The sequence below is a fragment of the Zeus faber genome, assembly GCF_960531495.2.
Source record: "Zeus faber genome assembly, chromosome: 18".
Taxonomy (NCBI): domain Eukaryota; kingdom Metazoa; phylum Chordata; class Actinopteri; order Zeiformes; family Zeidae; genus Zeus; species Zeus faber.
This window is the reverse complement of record NC_137210.1, coordinates 21,088,437-21,108,635: the sequence shown is the minus strand read 5'-3', so window position 1 is coordinate 21,108,635 and position 20,199 is coordinate 21,088,437. Positions and strand designations below refer to the sequence as shown.

The following is a 20,199-nucleotide window of genomic DNA, read 5'->3' as shown; positions in this document are numbered from 1 at the left end:
ACCAAAAAACAACTTCTGAACAGAAGGTGCAACTTTCTTGCAGCGGAGTGGGAAAATAACCTATAGAGCACTAAATTAGTTCCAGATAATAATAATAATTATAATAAAAATGATAAACAAAAAAACGTGTGTTCACTTTGTGTTCAGCTGCGTCATTTTCTAAATATTGTTCCACAAGTTTTTGTATTTGTTGATGCTATAGCCTGTTTGTGGATGACGCTCACGTATCACCAAAAACAATAATAAAAAAAAAAATACATTCGATTAAAAATAAAAACCCAAGTTTTTTTTTTTTTGTGAGGCATCGTAATTACTAGAAATAATTATTCAGACGTAATTGCTGTGAATTTCAGTCCCAAAATTTGAGGGCAGCGCCATCTAGCGTCCGAACTGTTGAACCACACACCTACTCATTCCAAACAAGCAAAAATGTATTATTTACAAGTCACATAATAAGAAGCTGTGGATCACAACAAAATCCTTATTTTTATCAATTCTACATTAAGAACAGCCACTGGCCTTTCATGGTCCATTAAATGGCATTTCTGACTAAGGGGTCAAATTAATGTAAAAATAACTTGTGGAATAATATTTAGAAGATGACGCGGCTGAACAAACAGCTGACGCAGCTATTTTTTTAATGCGCCTGGAGAATTTATCTGGAATTTGGGCAGCCGTCGGTTGAAGCTTCTCTCGCGCTCTCTCTCTCTCTCTCTGTCTCTGTCTCCGTACGGGATCAATTTAAAAAGGATCCCGATGCCAATCACTCGGATTGATTCCAAACGACAAAAATAAATACAATAAAGGTTTCGGTTAAAATAATTGAAGTTTTTAAACACACATCAGTCAAAGAGCAAGGGGCAGCATGAGCTACGACGGTCGAGATGGAAATAAAGGGAAGAGTCCGGTACTTAGAAACAGATTTAAGCCTTTATTGGAATGTTGAAAGGCATTAAATACACAAATCCCATCCTTTGTTTTTTTGTTGTTTTTTTTAATAATTTGGTGTTTAATATTTAAAAAAAAAAACCAAAAAAAAAAAAAAACCAAAAAAAAAAAAACCTCTTATCTAACAGTACTGGTCCGACAGTCATTCTTTTCTTCAAATTTCATCACAATAACCTCAGCAAAGTTCTGTCTCCGACTTAGTCTTTCACTGCATCACAGAGGTGTTAGCTCCGGCCCCAAAAACGTCAAAGCACCTGTGAATGAACACCGACCCAAGTGGAAAACAGCAATGACGTGCGTTGGAAATAACAGGAGGAACGTTTTCCTTTTATTCTTTTTTTGCGTTTTTTTTTTTTCTTCCCCCCCATCCAAACTTAGGAAAACGCTGCGCCCGAAAGCCGTATTCTGGGTTTAAAAAATAAAATAAAAGAAGAAAAAAAATAAGTCACTTGCTGATATTGGTATGAATTATATTTTTACCCCTGATTTGCCCCAAGTTTTTATTTTTTACATATAAAAAAGAAAAAAAAAAAAACTTTATATGGAATATAAACAAGCTCTTGCCGTGATACACAGAGAGAAGTGCATTTGTAGCAGGAAATTAAAAAAAAAAAAAAAAGGAGGAAAAGAGGGAAAAAAAGGAAAAAGAAAAAGGACAAAATGATCTCCGAAATTTGTCAGCGATCGCGTGATCTCAAGAGTCGTCGGATATGGCCCCGGACTCGTGCTCGACAAACATAAATAATATGTTCTAACGTCACGGTATTTTCATCACGTCCTCCTCCTCTTCGTCATCATCTATCCCATCATCGTCGTCATCATCGTCGTCATCGTCGTCGTCGTCGTCATCCAGCTTTCTGAATGTTGCTCATCCGCTAAAGTTCTTAACATTGTTTTGGTTCACGAACCACTCGTTCCCTTTCGTTTCCGGGAGAAAGAAAAGGAACATTTCACGACACGTTTCTCCAGCCCCGTCTGTGTTTGGTCTGGTGCCTCTTTTTTTTTGTTTTTTTTTCTCCCCATAATATTTTAATTTGTTTTTTTTTCTTCCCGTTTAAAATCTGGATTGCTCGCTCGCTCACTCGCTCGCTCGCTCTCTCTCTCTCTCTCTCTCCGCCCCCCCTCCCTCTCGCTCGTTCTTTTATCATCCACAGTTGAACGAGTGATCGACGAGAGGAAAAAAAAAAAAAAAAAGAAATAAAAATAAAAATAAAAATCACAAACGCGCCGCCGTCCCCGACTGCCTGACCTCGCAAACCAGTCGGTTTCGACAACCGCACCCCCCCCCCCCCACCACGAACCCTGAACCCCCCCCCCAACATCCCGTAACCCCGTGACCCGAAACCCCGGCTCCAGAGTTAAGACATGACTCCGAACACTGGGTTGTGGCGACAGATGCTCGGCCCGATCTCCTCGTAGTCCTTTTTGGTGTGGCAGACCTGGTAGAACTCAGGCTGTTTGGGGACGAGAAGGAGGAGCGGGGATTATGGGATGTCAGGCAAAGACGAATAAATCAGCCAATACAATCGAGGGACTATCTAGAGAGAAAACAACACGGGCCTCAAAATTGGACTTAGAATTATGTTGATTTACAACTCCACCGCAACACGTTTATAAATGTTAAAAAAAACAAAAAAAAAAACTCTTTATTTAAGCTCATTTTTTATAATTATTTATTTTTAATCATAAGGACCCACTGAAAAATGATTGAGGATGATTTAATGTACAAATGCACCAGATTTATGGTGAGGGTTAATTTTGACCTCATGTGCTTTTTTTCTAACGACTAATTATTGTTATATCCCATTCATTCGTTATATTATATTAATACATTGTGTTATTCCATTTATTCGTTATATTATATTATTACATAGTGTTTTTCAACTTATTCGTTAAATTATATTATTCCATTTTGTTTAATTCCATTTATTCATTATATTATTACATTGTGTTATTCCATTTTTTATTCGTTATATTATATTATTACATTGTGTTATTCCATTTATTCATTATATTATATTATTACATTGTGTTATGCTATTTATTATTCGTTATTTTATATTATTACATTGTGTTATTCCATTTATTCATTATATTATTACATTGTGTTACTCCATCTTTTATTCGTTATATTATATTATTACATTGTGTTATTCCATTTATTCATTATTTTATATTATTACATTGTGTTATTCCATTTATTAGTTATATGATATTATTACATTGTGCTATTCCATTTATTCAGTAACATTTCTCTAGGATCGTACGCGGGGTTGGCGATACTCACGGTTGACGCTAACATCGATCCACCAAACCACACGGCGTATCTCTGCATATGATGAGTGATTACTTGGACATCGATTGGTTTGGGCTGCGGGAGGGAAACAAACAAACAAAAAAAAAAAAAAAAAAAAAAAAAAGGAGAAGTATTTCAAATTTCACAAGACGAACAGACTTATAAGCTTCTGCAAAAGAAAAAAACGAAACCAAATACCTGAACGGAAGGGAATGGGGAAAAAAAAACAAAAGTATTGAAGGGAGGGGTGATTCTGTCTCACGGGAGTTAATATTCAGACATATTTAATTGTCCAAACAGGAACGGGGAAAAAAGGCTGTTTGTCGATGCCGGAAGCGTTTTCGGCACAATGAGGAAGTTACCAAACTGCTGCAACACCATTAACGGCGTCTGAAATGTTCGGATGTGGAAACTTCCCGCTCGCACGCGGGGAAGCCGCCGCCGCCGCTCACCTTGAGCTTTCCTCCGCTCAGCTCCTCGCTCATCTTCAGCCTGGCGTCCACCGACCTCTTCAGGTCTCTCTGCAGACGGCGCCCGAAGTCCCTGAACATGGTGGAGCCTCCCGATAGAACGATGTTCTGCGGGGAAAACGAACGGGAACGTTAACCCAAAAAAAAAAAAAAAAAAAAAAAAAAAAAAAGGCACGCTAGACATCTGGTGCAAGAAAATAAAAATAAGAATTAAAACAATGTGACGACAAAACAAAATGAAGCCAGGAAAACGTCTTGGCTTTAGCACAGTTTCATGGGAGCTTTTTGGTAAACAAGAGTGGGGACGCGTAAATATTTATACGCCGTTAAAGAACCGTCATCATCATTTCTGCGTCCACACTTTGTCAAATTGGCGCGGCATCATAAAGGACTCCATGGAAACGGAAAAAACGGAAATAAGACTATTTGGAGGAAGAAAAAACAAAAACGCTTAAACAAGGCCCACTGTGAGGGAAACGACGGCACGCTGGGGAAAGTTTAACAGGAAGGCTTAGTATGATGCACGACGGGAGTCGTTTGAGCGAGTCAAGCCGAGAATGAAGACAACAGCGGCACAGCTCACCGCAATTTAAAAAAAAAAAAAAAAAAAATTATGATAATATATATTTTTTTTTTAATAAATAAATAACACATTCCTGCATTTTTGGAACAAAGGTAAAAAGAAGATTTGACAACACTACTAAAGCGACATCTCTGAGCGTTACTTTCCCACCGCTTGAATCTCACGAGGGATCGCCCACATAATACGTCATGTAACAGGCAACACCGGGGGTTGCCAGGTTCCCTTCATCCAACCTGAAGGCCCTGAGCAGCCCCACCGCCCCCAAAATCCCAACCGGGAGGCTGATTCTCCCAAACACTGACGGTGTCACTGGGCTCTGCAACTGAGGAGAGGGAACGCAGCGGTCAGGGTGATGTCGTCCCCTTACAACACCTGGAAAATGTTATTAAGTGTTTATTAGTGTTGTACGGCAGCTACACGTGGAGCTACCTTATAGAGAGGACGCCTGACATCGATGGGGCAGTTCTGAATGACCTCGTCCACCACCTCGGAGATGGGCTGGGTGAAGTCAGGGTTGGCGAACTGGAACAGAGAACATTCGTTAATCTACCGCGCAGCGACCGTACAATCTGTTTTTTGGGTTGTTTTTTTTGTCATTAATACAGCTAAGCGAAAAAAAAAGTGAGCGAGCGAGTCATAGTGAGCTTCACACATTCACGTTATAAAGAACGTGAATGTCAATGCGTTCATCAAGCTTTATGGCTTTTTACTTTGTAGAGCAGAAATAAGGAGAAAAAAACAACAACACTTCATCCAAAAAATAAATAAATAACTAAATAAATAAAGAATTGTGTTGATCCTTTATTTCCTGTAACCATTTGTGGATGTTAACATGAATAACAAAGAAAATATGTATATGAATTAATAATATAAAATAATAATTCATTTTAATTCTGATCATAATACATCATTTACCCTCAGTCAATTACCTGCGTCCCCCCTGCAATACCTATGTGCCGCCACTAGGGGGCGGGGCACACACTTTGGGATCCACAGACTTAAACCTGCAAGTGTCCGCGTGTGAGTCGTTTTTTTAGCATCCGGAAACGCCCATTCGGCAACATCACTCTACTCTAGTCCTCTAGGAAGATCCCCGCCTTGAAGTATCCCTTCAACGTTACGATTACTATTAAGACAACTATGACCGCGGATTATCCCGGGGAAAAGCTCCGCGCCAAAGCGGAGACTACAAATGAGCGCGGGGGCACACCCACTTCAGGGTGGAAGAAGATCTCCGGTCCCAGGAAGCGCTCGTAGCCCACGTCGATGGTGAACTCCTTCTTGTTGATGGCGTTTATGCCCGTGTACTGCTTGATCCACTTGGAGCCGTCCGTGTCGTACTTGCTGAATTCTTTCACCAGGTCCGGACACACGTAGCTGAACCGTTCCTGCGGAGAGGTGAGGAACACGCTGACGTAGCCGTCTAAAAACATGACATTTCATTCAATTCAAGGGGAAAAAAACATAACTTTGAGAGGTCCATTTTGTTGCATTCACAATGCTTTTAAGATGTGTGGATGTTTTGGGAGCCGCGGCACCGTCACACTCAGAAATCCATTTTAACCACAGGAGCGTAAAAATGAACAATTTCTAACCCCCAGGCAGAGAAGGGTCAGAGCTGCAGACTCCCTCATGAGCATCCGAAACAAACACAAGTCACATTGTCTTGCTGCAGCCAGACCTGGCTAGAGAGCGGTTGTTCTGCAGTCGGGCGGTGGCTAGTTCGATCCCCCCGAAAAAGGGGAAAAGACGGGCCAGACGTCCTTGAGCAAAACACTGAACCACTTCCAACGAGCTGACTGATGCTTCGCATGGCTGCGTTTTGGAAATCTGTGTGTGTGTGTGTGTGTGTGTGTGTGTGTGTGTGTGTGTGTGCGTGCGTGTGCGTGCGTGTGTGCGTGTGTGCGTGACGGTGTATGAGTGGGCGAACGAGAGCTATTAATGGAGGAGTGCTTTGAGTGCTCCTGGTGGCGGGAGACGCACGATAGGGAACAAGATCCATTTATCATTTACCCGCCTAACAAATAGCTCTCCCCCGCTCCCCGACCGGCCCTCGATGCGGTCGTTTCAGCGTTGAGTTATCAATATTTTCTACATGCCGCTTATTGCATGGCCATGAAGGCACAAAGCTACCGTGAGAATAACAAGGGGTTAGCTTTTCCCCCACTTTGACAAAACTAGCTGAAATTACCCCATGAGTTTTTTCTTTTTTTTTTTTTGACACTGGTCGCACTCAATTAAAACAAAAACATGATTTATATTTGGTCTTGATCATTTTCTGGTATGTTATATTCCGCACTCCCGTCTCTGGCCTTCCCAGTTCACGGTACCTCTCTGGCACACAAATCAGTCGGACCGGAAATCACAAATGCAACTCCCGTCGCCCGGGGCAACCCTTTGTCCGCCCGGCCGCTGAGGCGGCTGATGGGAAACAAGCTCCGGCGACCCACCTTAACCGCTTTGGCCGTCTCCAGCGACTGCTCGGGCGGAATGCCAACCTCCCGCTCCCTGAGGAGCTGCTGGGTGAAGTAGGTGATGTCACGTCCTGCGATGGGAATGTGCTTTATACAGCTGCCAATTACATAGCCCTCGGCCTGGAGGGAGGGAGGGAGGGAGGGAGGGAAAGAGAGCAAAGTGATGTCAAGCTGCACAGAACATCCTAAGAACAGTCCCTCACAGTCTACCAATGCAATACTTTTTAAGACTATTTAAACACAATCTGGGCTGATTTTTGGAAAGATCGTCTCTCAAAAGTAAGTATCATATACTTGGTACAGGGCAGAGGTAAGTATTAGTTAGAAACACCGTAGGTTATGACTAGGTTATTATATGAACTGTTATTATAACAGCTTCCTTTAGGTCAGATAGAATGGTTATGGAAGGTATTAAGATATTCTGAGGACACCATGAACGGCATTCACACTTATCGGCCTTGGTCATATATTAATTTTCTTCTGTATTTATTTTTACATTCTCCACTTCACCGCACTGTTGCGTTTGGCCCCTTTTCCTGTGCGATCAGCGGGGGCCACGAAGCCACAATGCTGACTCAGTGGCCCAACGTGAAAAGCAAACCCCGCCGGTCCATTTTCTAAAACCATAGCAATCCCAACCACACACTCTCAAATACCGTCATGCGCTTCTGAGGTTATGCATTGAGCTGGAACAGACTAATAATGAAAAAAGCCCTTATCGGCAGGTCGCCATTTCAAAGCAGAAGCACTTTTAAAGTGCTTTACAGACTACAAAATAAAACAAACAAAAAAAATAAAAACTGTTTATAGGATAGATGATAAAAAAATGGTCAGACATAAATTGAGGCTGTATTTAGAGAAGTACAAAATAAATCAAAGGGGGGAAAAAAGGCAAAACAAAAACAGGCCTTCAACCCCTTTTTAATCGCATCAGTGTGAAACTATCAGTGTGAAAAGTGTGTTTTTAGCACTTTGGCCGCGCAGCAATGCATCTGACGCCTCTGGGACCGGTGTCTGGACTTCGCTTGGCCAGGAAGGCCTTGCCTTCGAAAAACAACGAGTCAGCATTTCTCTCCACTTCCTTTCCAAAATGTAGCAAAAAGCTTTTGTGCATCCCCCAAAGCAGAGACTTGCTCACCAGTAACTCACCAGCCTGGTGTGTGTGTGTGGATGTGTGTGTATACCCACCACGGGGATGACGTGGGTGACTCCGTCTCCGCTGTCGATGACGGTGCCCGTCAGTGTCCTCTCTCCCACCTGCCTGGACGTCCAGGAGGCCGCCAGAGCAAGAACGGCCTGGGTGGGTGGGTGGGTGGGTGGGCGGGGGGAGAGAGAGAGAGAGAGAGAGAGAGAGATGAGGTTTGATAAAGGCAGTCACACTGACAGAGTTTGACAGAAACAGTATTTGAGATTGTTAAAGACGGAGCGAAGTAGAGGTAGAGCTACTGAGTGGGTTGGAGAGAAAGCTCAACCGTTAGAGAGAGAGAGAGAGAGAGAGAGAGAGAGAGAGAGAGAGAGAGAGAGAGAGAGAGAGAGAGAGAGAGAGAGAGAGAGAGAGAGAGAGAGAGAGAGAGAGAGAGAGAGAGAGAGAGAGAGAGAGAGAGAGAGAGAGAGAGAGAGAGAGAGCGATGGAGTCAATTCCTAAACTATGAAGGAACTCTGACAATATTACAACAGCATAAAATAAAAAATAATAATATTAATCAAAAAAAAATTAAAAATGCCATTCGCACCAGATTAGAAAACAGCCTGACTGTTTCAGACTCACCTGCACTGCGATGTACAGCCCCGGCACGTTGAAAGACTCAAACATGATCTCGGCTGTGTACTCCCGATTCTCTGGTGTGTTCAAAGGGGGTTCTGTCTGTGCACGCACACGCACAGGCACAGGCACACGCACAGGCACACGCACACGCACAGGCACACACACACACACACACACACACACACACACACACACACGCACGCACACGCACGCACACCGCATGCACACGCACGCGCACACACGCACACACACGCACACACGCACACCTTTATTTAACCCTCTTTTAGGAAATGCAGCAAGAGCTTTTACCGCCAGGAACTAAATCAGCTTGGTAAGAGATTAACAATGGTATTTTGTTTTCAGCCTACACCCAGCCCCACAGGGAAATAAATAATAACGTACTATAGTTCAAGTTCAAGAGATTGTCACATACATACACATACAGTCGTACATATATGCAGTGAAATGTCATGACACCTGGTGATTACGCACAAGCTCTATAAGCTCGAAAAATACTCAAATGTGCGTAATCGACACGCGGTGCTCCTACACATAACAGTTAATAATCATATACATACAATGCAGATTTATTCCTCACATTTTGAACTGCACCGTATGTCGTGAAATGCTTTTAGGCAAACTCCAGAGACTGCTGGGCATAGTAGTACAAATAGAACAATCAAAATAGGAATAAAATAAAAAATGTAAATCTCTATACAGCATTCAAAATAGTCCACATAGTATAATGGGACAATGTTGTTTTTAAATAAAGGAAGGTGGTTATAGAATAATTGCTTCTTTGACATTTTTTAAACAACACCCCATAGGGAATTTTATTGATTTTTGTTTTTTAACCTCAATTCCTCACTCCCATTGCAAGTATGCACACGGAGCCCAGGCGCACCTTACTGCCCTGGAGATAAGGAGATAAGCACAGAGCCCAACTGTGTTGACGGTCATTTAGAACCAGGTTGTAGACGTGGGACGAGAACCGCCCGCTATGGCCACGCATTGGCAAGAATCTGGTGATAACATATGTTATCAGGGATCACAATTCACGCGAACCCTAACTCTAACCGCAAAGTACCTAACCAGGTTCATCACCAGGAACTTAAATATCGACACCGTTATTTTGAGAATCTATGCAGTATCGAGAAAATTAAGAAACACAAATTCTCACGTGCACTGCTATGTTGTTGGACGAGCACCCCGACCGACCGGTTGCGCGCTCTGCCTCCAGGCCAACTTACCAGGAGGAAATAGTGGTCCTCGGGCTCCGCCCTCAGGTACTTGAAGATGACCTGCTCCATGAATCGCTCCATGAGATCCCAGTCCTCCACGATGCCGTGACGGATTGGCCACTGTGGGCAGAGGGGGTGAAAGGACCAATCAGAGCCAAGCACATTGTACAGAAATACTGCAAAGAGTGAAAATATAAAAATGCTGACTAATCCACGTGTGGTGTCTTAGCATTTCCCCTATCTTTATAATTGATGGTACAAAAATGCCAGTATTGCCCATATCTGGCATTTAAAGTGCAAGTTTTTCCTCACCAAATAAATTCCCTGATTTATACCCTTTACACTGATCAGCCACAACATTAAAACCACCACCAATATTGTGTGTCTCCACCTTGTGCCACCAAAACAGTTCTGACCCCTGGAGGCATGGACTCCACAAGACCTCTGAAGGTGTCCTGTGGTGTCTGGCACCAAGACGTTAGCAGCAGATCCTTTAAGTCCTGGAAATTGTGAGGTGGGGCCCCCATGGATCAGGCTTGTTGTTCCAGCACATCCGACAGATGCTCCATCGGATCGGACCCCACCCCCGGCCATCCACATGATGTAGAAGAAAACGTGATTCATCAGACCAGGCCACCTTCTTCCATTGCTCACGTGTCCATTGTAGGAGCTTTCAGTGGTGGACAGGACCTGCCGTTTTGGAGATGCTCTGACCCAGTCGTCTAGCCATCACAATTTGGTCCTTGTCAAAGTCACTCAGGTCCTTACGCTTGCCCATTTTTCCTGCTTCCTACACATCAACTTCAAGAATTGACTGTTCACTTGCTGCCTCATGTATCCCACCCCTTGACAGGCGCCGTGGGAACGAGGTGATCAATGTTTTTCAATTCACCTGTCAGCGGTTTTAATCTTGTGGCTGATCGATGTACATCTCTCTGCAGTCTATATACATGTAAATGAGCGGATTCATAGACTTCCTCCCATCGCCGCTCATCAATTAATCTGAAATGTCCAGCGGTGCAGCCCGGGGCGGGCTCCCCTCACTGCATGCAGGCGTTGCTGCGATGCAACAACCTCTGAAATGTGCAGTATGCACACTATCACATGACGGCATGGATTTTATATGCCATGCACGGTGGGTAGAGTAGCATCGCATCACCAGGACCTCTGGAGGACTCTCACGGAGCGTATGGAGGATTCAAAATCTCTGTCTAATTACTTGTTTGTTCTCTCCGTTTCCCTCTTGAAAAGCATTTACCCCCACGTTCCCTTCATGGAAGAGTTGGCTTGACCAAATGTAAGAATCGTGATATTCCCTAAGCCTGATGACTCCCGTTGTATTACGTCAGTTTACCTTCGTGGAGTACGTTGGCTTATCTATCGCCTCGTCTCCGATGAAGAAATCCAGGTCGTCTACTCCCTTCATCATCCTCCGCTGCGCCTGGTCGCCAACCTTGGCCGACTCTTTGATGGCGATACCTGAATGGGCGAGGAGAAGAGCACAGTACGTCCTCAGTCTGTTCCGAAATAACCGACAACGAAACATGAAAGGGGAGTGAATCCAAGATTCACCAATAATCTCATCCGACAATGGTCCAGTGCAAGGCTAACACGTGGTGAAGCATCGAGGAAAATCACTAATGCAAACAAAGATTCTTAGAAATCGTTTTAGATATGAAAGAAAAACTTGACATTTTTCATTTTCTGACACAGAGAAGCACGTTAAATATATGCAATCAGAAAAAAAATGTATAACCATAATGTGCCAATGGCCCCAAACTAACAGCCGTAATCTGCTCTTTTCATTAAAACCATAAGAGTGGCGCGCAGTTTGGGCCAACACTCTTTAGGGCTCAATTTAGGCCAATAAAATGGAAAAAATAAAGGCTGGGCCTGTACAACCAGCAGTTTCTATACTCACATGATGGCACGATGAACTGTGGCTCTGTGTTCCCTGCGTAGCCCAGCTTAGTGTAACTGCAAGAGAGAAGAATGGCATTTCAATCGAGAGAGAGGCCGAGACTTCTGCTTTTTAAAGACAAATCCAAGCCGAGCTGCCCAGTTTGCCGTGACCGGGTTTGAAAGCAGGTGTAAGATGTTGGTGAAGAACATAATAAGCGCTTTATTGTAAAGCACAATTGATACGACATATGCAACTCAAAGTCCTCTACAAAAATATAAAAAAATAAAAATAAAAAAAAAAAGAGAGAAGGGGAAAGTCTACACGGATAATAAAAACGCATACAGAGATAATTAGAATCAATTACAGACGATATGTTATTCTATGATATTGTACATCGCTGCGTTTCAGGGGCCTGGCTGGGTGCCAAATGCAGCCGCTCTGCAGTTTGCTAATGGGGGGGGTCATCAAAAGCCCATTCATTTCACAGCAGCAAACTGCGAACAGGCAACATTTCCCCGTAGAATGAATCACTTCTGTGTTTACTGAGCATCCTAAATATGGACCAGCTTTGACCTCAGCACTGGCCTAGTTCCTCATCCCTTGACTCTGCATTTGACGCGATAACTCCTTGAGGCAAAGGGAAAGGTGTGTGCGTGAAAAAAATCCCTAATGGAGAGTTCTTGCTCATTTATTCATTCATTTCGACGCCAACTGAAAACCAGTGCACCACACCGCACCCACACCTTGCAGAGTCTGGACATTACACAGCCGCCTCCTGCGCCTCCTCCACGGAGCTGCTGGGCACATGCGAGCCAGATGTAGGACTTGGCCCTGGCGGGAATCCGCTGCTTCCTGCGAGAAGCGCCCAGGGGACTGATAGGGGACACTGCTAAACACTGCCAGAGCTCTGTGGGCATAATAAGCTACATCCTGGTCCCAACAGTAGCTCCTTTGAATTGAAACTGGGTGGAAAAAAAAACAACAAAGAAATGTCCTGGGAATGCTATTAAAATGACTTCGAAAAAGTCTGGATAACAAAACCCGTTGCCACTGATGAGACTTCAGTTAAAGACGGTTGTCTGAACGGGAAATTACTTTGGCCTTCCAAGGATTTTCTTATTTGCCGTTAAATGTACCTAAACGGTTCTCCAGTTATGGCTGCAATAGTTTAGTTATTTTATTCATTTCTTACAATCAAGCTACAGAACAGCAACTTCTCCAAGTGGAGCCCACTTGACATAAACAACCTTCTACATGTGTATATCTCGGGCAATGAGTGCTCCATGCCAAATGCAAGGCATTAGAATTTCAGCCATTGATTGCACGCTAAAAACAATGAGCTTAAAAACTGTTGCATGGGGGCCATTATGTTGAATTCATATGAAAAATATATATATATTTGTTACATGTTTAAGCCTTGACGCCAGTGTAATCAACAGGAAGGATGGTTGCTGTGCTCAATAAGAGACCGTGTCAAATGCGATTTGATGTGACATAAAACGAGATATTGGTCACCCTGAGAAATATTTGGATTATGTGTTGACCTTCACTCTTAAACAACGCACCTGGCTGAAAGCTCATATTCCTGAAGCTTATAATTTCCTTGGTAGACTCATAGCTACTCTTAAAAGCCAGGGTTAAAGGCACCACTAGGTGAAAGTGTATAGTGTGGGTCGCTTCAGATAAGGGTAGCATAGAAATTCCGATATTGTCAACAGTGACACGCGCAGGGATGATGTGGGAAGGCTGTGAGTATGCGCACAGCCAGCGTATGGCAGCCTCACCCAGAGCTCAGCGAACATGTTCATGAAAAGCAGAGAGAACCTGACTTCAAAAAGGGTTAATAACACAGAGGTGGTCCTGTAACAACCAAGGAACAGCAGCCCAGACTAGCAGAACAGAGTAGCAAAGCATTTCTTCATTCCACTGAATAGTCCCAGCTTGTCAAGGGCCGACACCTGTCTCAACAAGCCCAGTGCACCGCGTGCACAACCGCGGACATCACCATGGAAAGAGCTGGGACTCCAAATTCAATATACTAAGTTTCCTACAAAATCACTGTGATATAGGTCAGGTGTTAGAACATCGATACGTAGATATTGGCAATCTCGCAGGCCAAATTGATTGTGTTGCGCTATTCAGATTCATGCCACTTCCAACCATAATTAGGCCGAGGAATTGTCGCCTCGAGGCAGGAAATCTTAACTGCTTGCAACATCATGAAAGATGAATATGGCTCAAGATGTAGTGAGTCACGTACATTTCAGATGTACTGGACTTAGGGTTGGTTATCAACAATTGGCTCCAATCTGGAACCAGTTCCCCACGGCTTAATTCACCTGAAGCCATAAGCAACCACAGTGAAGGCTCCTCACATGGACGCTGATCAGCTGGACGCTTCCTCGAAAAGCTAGGCCATTGCTTTTTGGCCCTGCCCCGTGTCCCGATAATCTCTACTTCTACTAATGACATCCAGCTGTAACGGCAGCACGGTGGCTCAGTGGTTAGCACTGTTGCATCACAACAAGAAGGTCCTGGGTTTGAATGCCTGCCCCAGGTCCTTTCCCAGTTTGCACGTTCTCCCCTTGTTTGCATGGGTTTCCGTCGGGTGCTCCGGTTTAATCCCACCATGAAATACTGGAGCTGGTCCCCGGGCGCTGCACTGCCGCTGCCCATTGCCCCAGGGGGTGTATAGAATGGGTCAAATTCAGACGACAAATTTCATTCTCGATGTATGATGAGAAATGACAATAAAGAATTGAATCTAACTGCGCTGCCACGATACCTGATGATTCACCCAAAAAAGAGCATCAGTGTCCACACGGAAAACAGACCAGAAAACATGACTCGACTTTGACCATTATTGCACGGCCAAAATCTGATCCAATAATAGCCCCTAGAGGTAAAGATGTTTCAGGATAAGAGGATGTGAAGTTCCCGCACATCTTCGCCACCATAGTTATTACTCATAGGCCTGAGCTATGAGCCTTGTGGTCTATTGCATTCTGGCTTTTTACCCGTCTCCTGACTTAAGAAACATCTGTTGCTGGTTTTCACTTTCTGACCAAGCCACACACCAGAAGTGATCACAATTTCCTCCTTTAAAAAAAAAACTAAAAAACAAAACACTTTATAAACAAAGGCCCAAGCTCAGCAATAAAGGTAACCTCGGTGGTGACAGCACTGCTTAAGTTCTCGACCTTCAAAACAAGAAGAAAAAAAACAACTATGCATGTTCTGATGGTTTGGGAGGAGTAGCTGTGAATTCTGATGTTACACATCAGCCTCAAAGTAAAAAAACATCTGCTAGAAAAAAGGAGGCAGCATAGGCTAAACTAATTATCTGCCTCTCCTTCCTTCTGTCTCCTCTCCATTCTGGCCCAGATGCACCACACCGGCTAATGGCTGGAAGGGAGGGCGGTAGGACGGGGGGTGAGGTATGCAATGCAAGGAGTGAAGAGTTCGAGCCTCTACACGCAAGCCAATACCGAGCACGTTTGGACGACAGAACCCAACCATCACGCGTCTGCATGTGTGCATTGGCCAAAGAGAAAATGCGACTGCACCTCCTGAAGCGGATGCAAACACAGCTGAGGCTGAAGACGAATATCAACATCTATGAGCAATTATGTTTTAAATAATAATTTGCAAATTGCTTGGAGTAGTTCAAGGCTAATAATGCTGCAGGAAAAACAACGACTTAAAATCTTTGACCGTGAACGTCTCTGTATGAATTGACATAAAATTGATGACCAGGAACAAAAATACAGTATACTTACTTATTTGAATTAAATACATTTAGCTTGTCTTATTAGCATTATGATTGATTTAACCTGTGTATAGAAGACATTTTGGATGTTTTGATCAATTCCGTTTTCTTCTGTGCTTCTTTTGGACTGTTGAGCTCTCTGTGCCAATTGTCCTGACAACGCACCAACGCTTAACAAAAAAAACATTTTATATGAAAATGTACTTTGGCGGTATGAAGAGATCTCGGCCCAATTTGGTTGCCTTCTATTAATGTAAACAACTTTGAGTTGCATGTTGTGTAGGAAGGCGCTGTACAGATTAAGGTTTTCCGTATTCATACCATCGTCAAATCGTGCAACGCAATTTCCCCTTTTGTTTGAAACACAGATTTCCCACTTTATTCTGGACTCGAACTATGCGTTTATGCCAAGGCAGGTATGGACGCTGGGAGAACCGCGAGGTCACGTCTGCCGGAATGTCGCCTGGTCGGCTGTCGTGATGTCATTCCGATGACGGGGAGAAGGACACCGAATCCGAAATATGTTCAAACAAGCGCCCGCGCGACGAAGCGAGGGGGGGGGGGGGGGTGCGATTTTGACAAACTTAACGTTGCACAAAAAAACGCGCTCCGACGCCGAGAAACCACCATATATGGACCAGACGAGAAAGCGTGAATGCGGAAGTGAGGAGCGGTGTAGGAAGTCGCAGTGCGCGTGCGCCCGACGCGGAGTACCGTGCTAAAAAAAAAAAAAAATGGAAAAGAAAAAAAAAAAAAAAAAGATTTGAGTGGATTTCGCAGCGAAATGAAGCTCAGAACGCGGTGAAATAATAACATCGAATCTGCGGCGACGGCGGCCCCCCCCCCCCCCCCCGCGGAGCGTCTACGCGCACTTTACGCGATGAGACGAATGAATGGGGCGGGCGGGGGGGGGGGGTGTTGGGTGAGACGGGTCTCCCATCACATTAGGGGTTGCGATCTGGCCCACAGCAGGGGGTGGGAAAAAAAAAAAAAAGCTTCTCGTATTGAAATCCCCGGTGTGACGCGATGGACAAAACGGGCGAAAACAACACAGCGTGGTGCGCTAAAGTCACCATGAATATTCGGAAAAACACACATACACACACGCATACACACATACATATACGTACCTACGCGCACACACACACACACACACACACCCAAACAGAAAGACAGACGTGCAAATAGACGGACGGGACCGGGCGGCGGTGACACCCGAAACCCTCGGTCCCCCCTCCTCCGCGCGGCGCTCCGGCGTGAGCCGCTCACCCTGTGCCGCAGTCCACCACGCACGCCGGTAAGCGTCCTGCCATCTCCCCGGCCTCTGGTGTGGTCTCGCTGGTGTGATTCCGACGGATGACCCCGGTAATGCGAGTGCGCGCGTCGGAGGATGGGTCCTGGAAGCCGTCCGAGGCGGAGCCCTGAACCCGCACAGTGCGCTCTCCCACTTCCGCACTCGGACCCAGGCAGACAGGCAGGCAGGCGGGCGGGCGGGGGAGAGGCAAGATGGCGGACACCCATAAAAAAAAAAAAATAATAATAATAATAATAATCGCCAGAAAATTGATTCTTTTTTTTGGGGGGGGGCGGTTTAATTCTGTGTAACGGAAGTCCTGAAATGCAACTAAAAAAAACGTCTAAATTCTACGGTTTTGTTTGTTGTTGTTTTCTTGTCACGTATCTTCGTTGTTTTTTGTATTTATTTATTTATTTATTTATTTATTACCCTACCTACTGTTTTGTTTTTTTTATTGCTCAACTTATCGTTGAATCTTCTGATGTTGGGATGATTTAAAACATGTTTATAGCGCATTTGACACTTTGTACGTTTGAGGTTTCGATTAAAAATATATATATATCAACTGTACGTACAATAAAATGTGTCTTGTGCTGCATTCTCGTGACACTCGGAAATCGGTTATTCCGACTGTCGTAATGCGTCTGTCCGGGCATAACGTGGATCCCCGCAGTGCATTTGTTTGTTTGGTGAACTTGGGAATTCTACGAGCATCTGCACAGGAACGATAACTGCGAGGGAGTTTAGATCGAAGTCAGACGCGGTTTAGAATAAAAACCGAGTGATCTGAAATTCCGACTTCGACTTCCGACCGGCCCTTCGCGGTTTCTCTCAGGAGGTTGGGTTTTTCCGGGTTTCCGTAAAATGCAGCACGAGCTGCACCCCAGTGGCCCATGTTTGTTTCTAAGTAGCCTGCGCAGTATTTATTTGACGTATTCAGATTTAGTAGCCTACGTAATATTTACGAGTATGTATTTATGTTTTATTGGCCCACGTAGTATTTATTTCAGTGTTCTTTGTTCGATTATAATTTATTTTATTTTTAGTTGCCTTTTTAATAGTATTCATTGATTTCACTGTGCATTGTAAATACTTATAATGATAATAATAATAATAATAATAACAACAATAATGATAATAATCATCAAAATACTCATTATTATATTTTTCTGTTGCCGCGCCGATGACAAGCCAACGCCTAGCTGTCAATCAGCAAATAACCGTCAAATAATCGGCGTAAAACACCAGACCGAGATCTATTGGAACCATTTATCCGCGAAATACCCGCACACCACTCAAACCCAGTCTGTTTATTTTGCCATTCCTTCAAAAAAAGTGGATTACGTTTTCACGGAATTGGCGTAATAAGCACAAGCGACTCTTTACTGTAGCTCGTCTGCAACTGACTGACGGATGCCAATAGGTAACGTTACTGGAAACGCTGACATGAACAACTCATTCTGGAAAACGTATTAGACTCCAACTGCTCGGAGGCGTGCTGGAAACACACCGACACACCTCCCCCAATAAAGACATAATAGCTGGGGGGAAATGGAAATTTGAAAAGTTATCGTCGTAATTCACACGCATGTTAATACACTCAGATGTAGGAATTGCAGTGCAAATGGAAGTGACGGCGTCCGTTTCAAAACGCCGGGCATCGAGAAGCCATTTGGTCGTAATAGTTGAATGTGTGCGCAGTACCACCACAGGCCCGGCAGGTGGCGGCGGTCTCATTCAACGACCCGGAAACACTGGCAGCAGATAAACAAGTTGTGTCCGACGCACATGCCCGTGTTTACCTTCGAGCCTGCCCGTCGCAGCCTCCGAGAATGACCCATTTTCGCGGGCAGATCCGGGGGCCACACTGGGGCCCCGCGATGGACCGGGCGCTCATAGATTTCTGGCGCAAGCACGAGTGTCTCTTCAATTCCTCCGTGGATTCTTACTTCGACAAGGACTTAAAGACGCAGCTGTGGTCCGAGCTCGCGTCAACCATTGGGAAATCTGGCAAGAGTTGTTGTTGTTGTTTTACTCATTCAATTCATTGTTTGAATTTGAATGCCTGCTATACAATGTGCTGTTGAAAATCGGTCTCTCTCTCTCTCTCTCTCTCCACCACCTGTTGTGTTTCACTTGGTTTTGACAACATCGAACCGTGTTCCCCTCCTCAGCATCCGAAGTTGAACGAAGGTCCCGATCGCTCCGAACTCAGTATGGGCGGTTGCTATGGCACCCGGAGAATGTCAACACGTGCCAGCAGAGGATGCTGAAGGAGAAACTGGACTTCCTGAAACCTTACATAGTCCGCAGGCGGGTGGGCACATTTCTGGTGAGCGACTTGGGGGCGTTTGGGTTCAACCCCGGGTGAGGGGATGTCTCTCGACTGCTGGTACCTGGGAGCTGCGCTGTTATTTTATGCTTGTATTTTATTATCAGGAAGAGAAGTACAACGACGAGGACGAGGATGACGGAGAAGAAGAAGGAGGGGAGACAGAGGGCAGTCTTGATCAGGAGACAGAAAGCGCGTTTGGAAGCCCAGCGGACGCCGGCGTATCCGGGGCGGATCTGAATTTAGAGCTGTCTGTTGCCTCGATTGCAAACACCGCCGCCCACTGGTGTCCACCTTCGGCGCCTCGAGCGGCGGACGTCCTCGCCCTGGGTCTAAACAACCAGAACGGTCCGGAAGGTCTCTCTAAGCCAAAGGATCGACCGCCAGAATCTTCAAAGCGCGACGTCCTGAACCAGTTTTTGGACGTCATGCTGGAAGACATGCGGCAAATCAGAGATCCCATGCTTCTCATCAGACTTCGCCGGGACATCACGGACCTGGTCTTCAAGGCGGTGGAAGAAGACGGGCAAAAACGACAATGTCAGCCGCCCTCCGCCGCTTCGCCGCTGGGGAGAGTGCCTTTGTACGGCTGCGGCCATCTCTGCAACAGCGCGTGTTCGCGGAGGGACGTGCCTCTGGGGCAGCGGTACACAGAGGTGAACGGCAGGCATTCTCTGACGGGAACCAGGCAGCAGAGATGGGAGGACAGACAAGGGCTGAGGCGGAGCAAGCGCCAGTCGACGGGCAAAGCAAGGGAAGAGATGGAGAGAATGGTTCGATCAAATCACCCGGCCGCTCGCATACAGACTTATGAGGTCAAAGCAGAGACGGAGCAGCTCGAGATGGAGTAGAAGGTGATACCGTGTGTTAATAAAATCAAGGCTAGATGACTGTTACGCCTAGAAAAGCTGGTTGAGTTACATGGTAAAACATTGTCAAAACAAAGCTGAGAAGAAGATGTAGCTTCATATGTGAAATAAATGCAGCACTGATCTCATAACATTTCAATCCATTTTTTAAATCATTACTATAAATAGTCGTAGTACCGGCTTGTTGTCAAGTTATTTCCCATTGTGTTTGTCATTTGTGTTTATTGCAACTTCGTAACTGCATTTTAAAAC

General features: G+C 44.8%; 2 protein-coding genes across 2 annotated transcripts; one reads left to right on the top strand and one right to left on the bottom strand.

Annotated features, from left to right (window-relative positions):
- Nucleotides 1-2,270: 2,270 nt before the first annotated feature.
- On the bottom strand, nucleotides 2,271-16,895 carry LOC307243664 (actin-related protein 3). Its single transcript, XM_080018557.1, has 12 exons — nucleotides 16,719-16,895; nucleotides 11,699-11,754; nucleotides 11,132-11,256; nucleotides 9,787-9,897; nucleotides 8,540-8,635; nucleotides 7,960-8,067; nucleotides 6,748-6,891; nucleotides 5,512-5,685; nucleotides 4,727-4,819; nucleotides 3,697-3,822; nucleotides 3,236-3,319; nucleotides 2,271-2,402 (listed from the first exon to the last, which is right to left on the bottom strand). Exons 1-12 carry the CDS (start codon nucleotides 16,760-16,762, stop codon nucleotides 2,307-2,309), a joined length of 1,257 nt encoding a protein of 418 aa, XP_079874683.1. The 5' UTR covers nucleotides 16,763-16,895; the 3' UTR covers nucleotides 2,271-2,306.
- A 1,624-nt stretch (nucleotides 16,896-18,519) lies between these two features.
- Nucleotides 18,520-20,023, top strand: LOC307243665 (uncharacterized protein). Its single transcript, XM_080018558.1, has 3 exons — nucleotides 18,520-18,756; nucleotides 18,921-19,078; nucleotides 19,186-20,023. Exons 1-3 carry the CDS (start codon nucleotides 18,579-18,581, stop codon nucleotides 19,927-19,929), a joined length of 1,080 nt encoding a protein of 359 aa, XP_079874684.1. The 5' UTR covers nucleotides 18,520-18,578; the 3' UTR covers nucleotides 19,930-20,023.
- The last annotated feature ends 176 nt before the right edge of the window (nucleotides 20,024-20,199 follow it).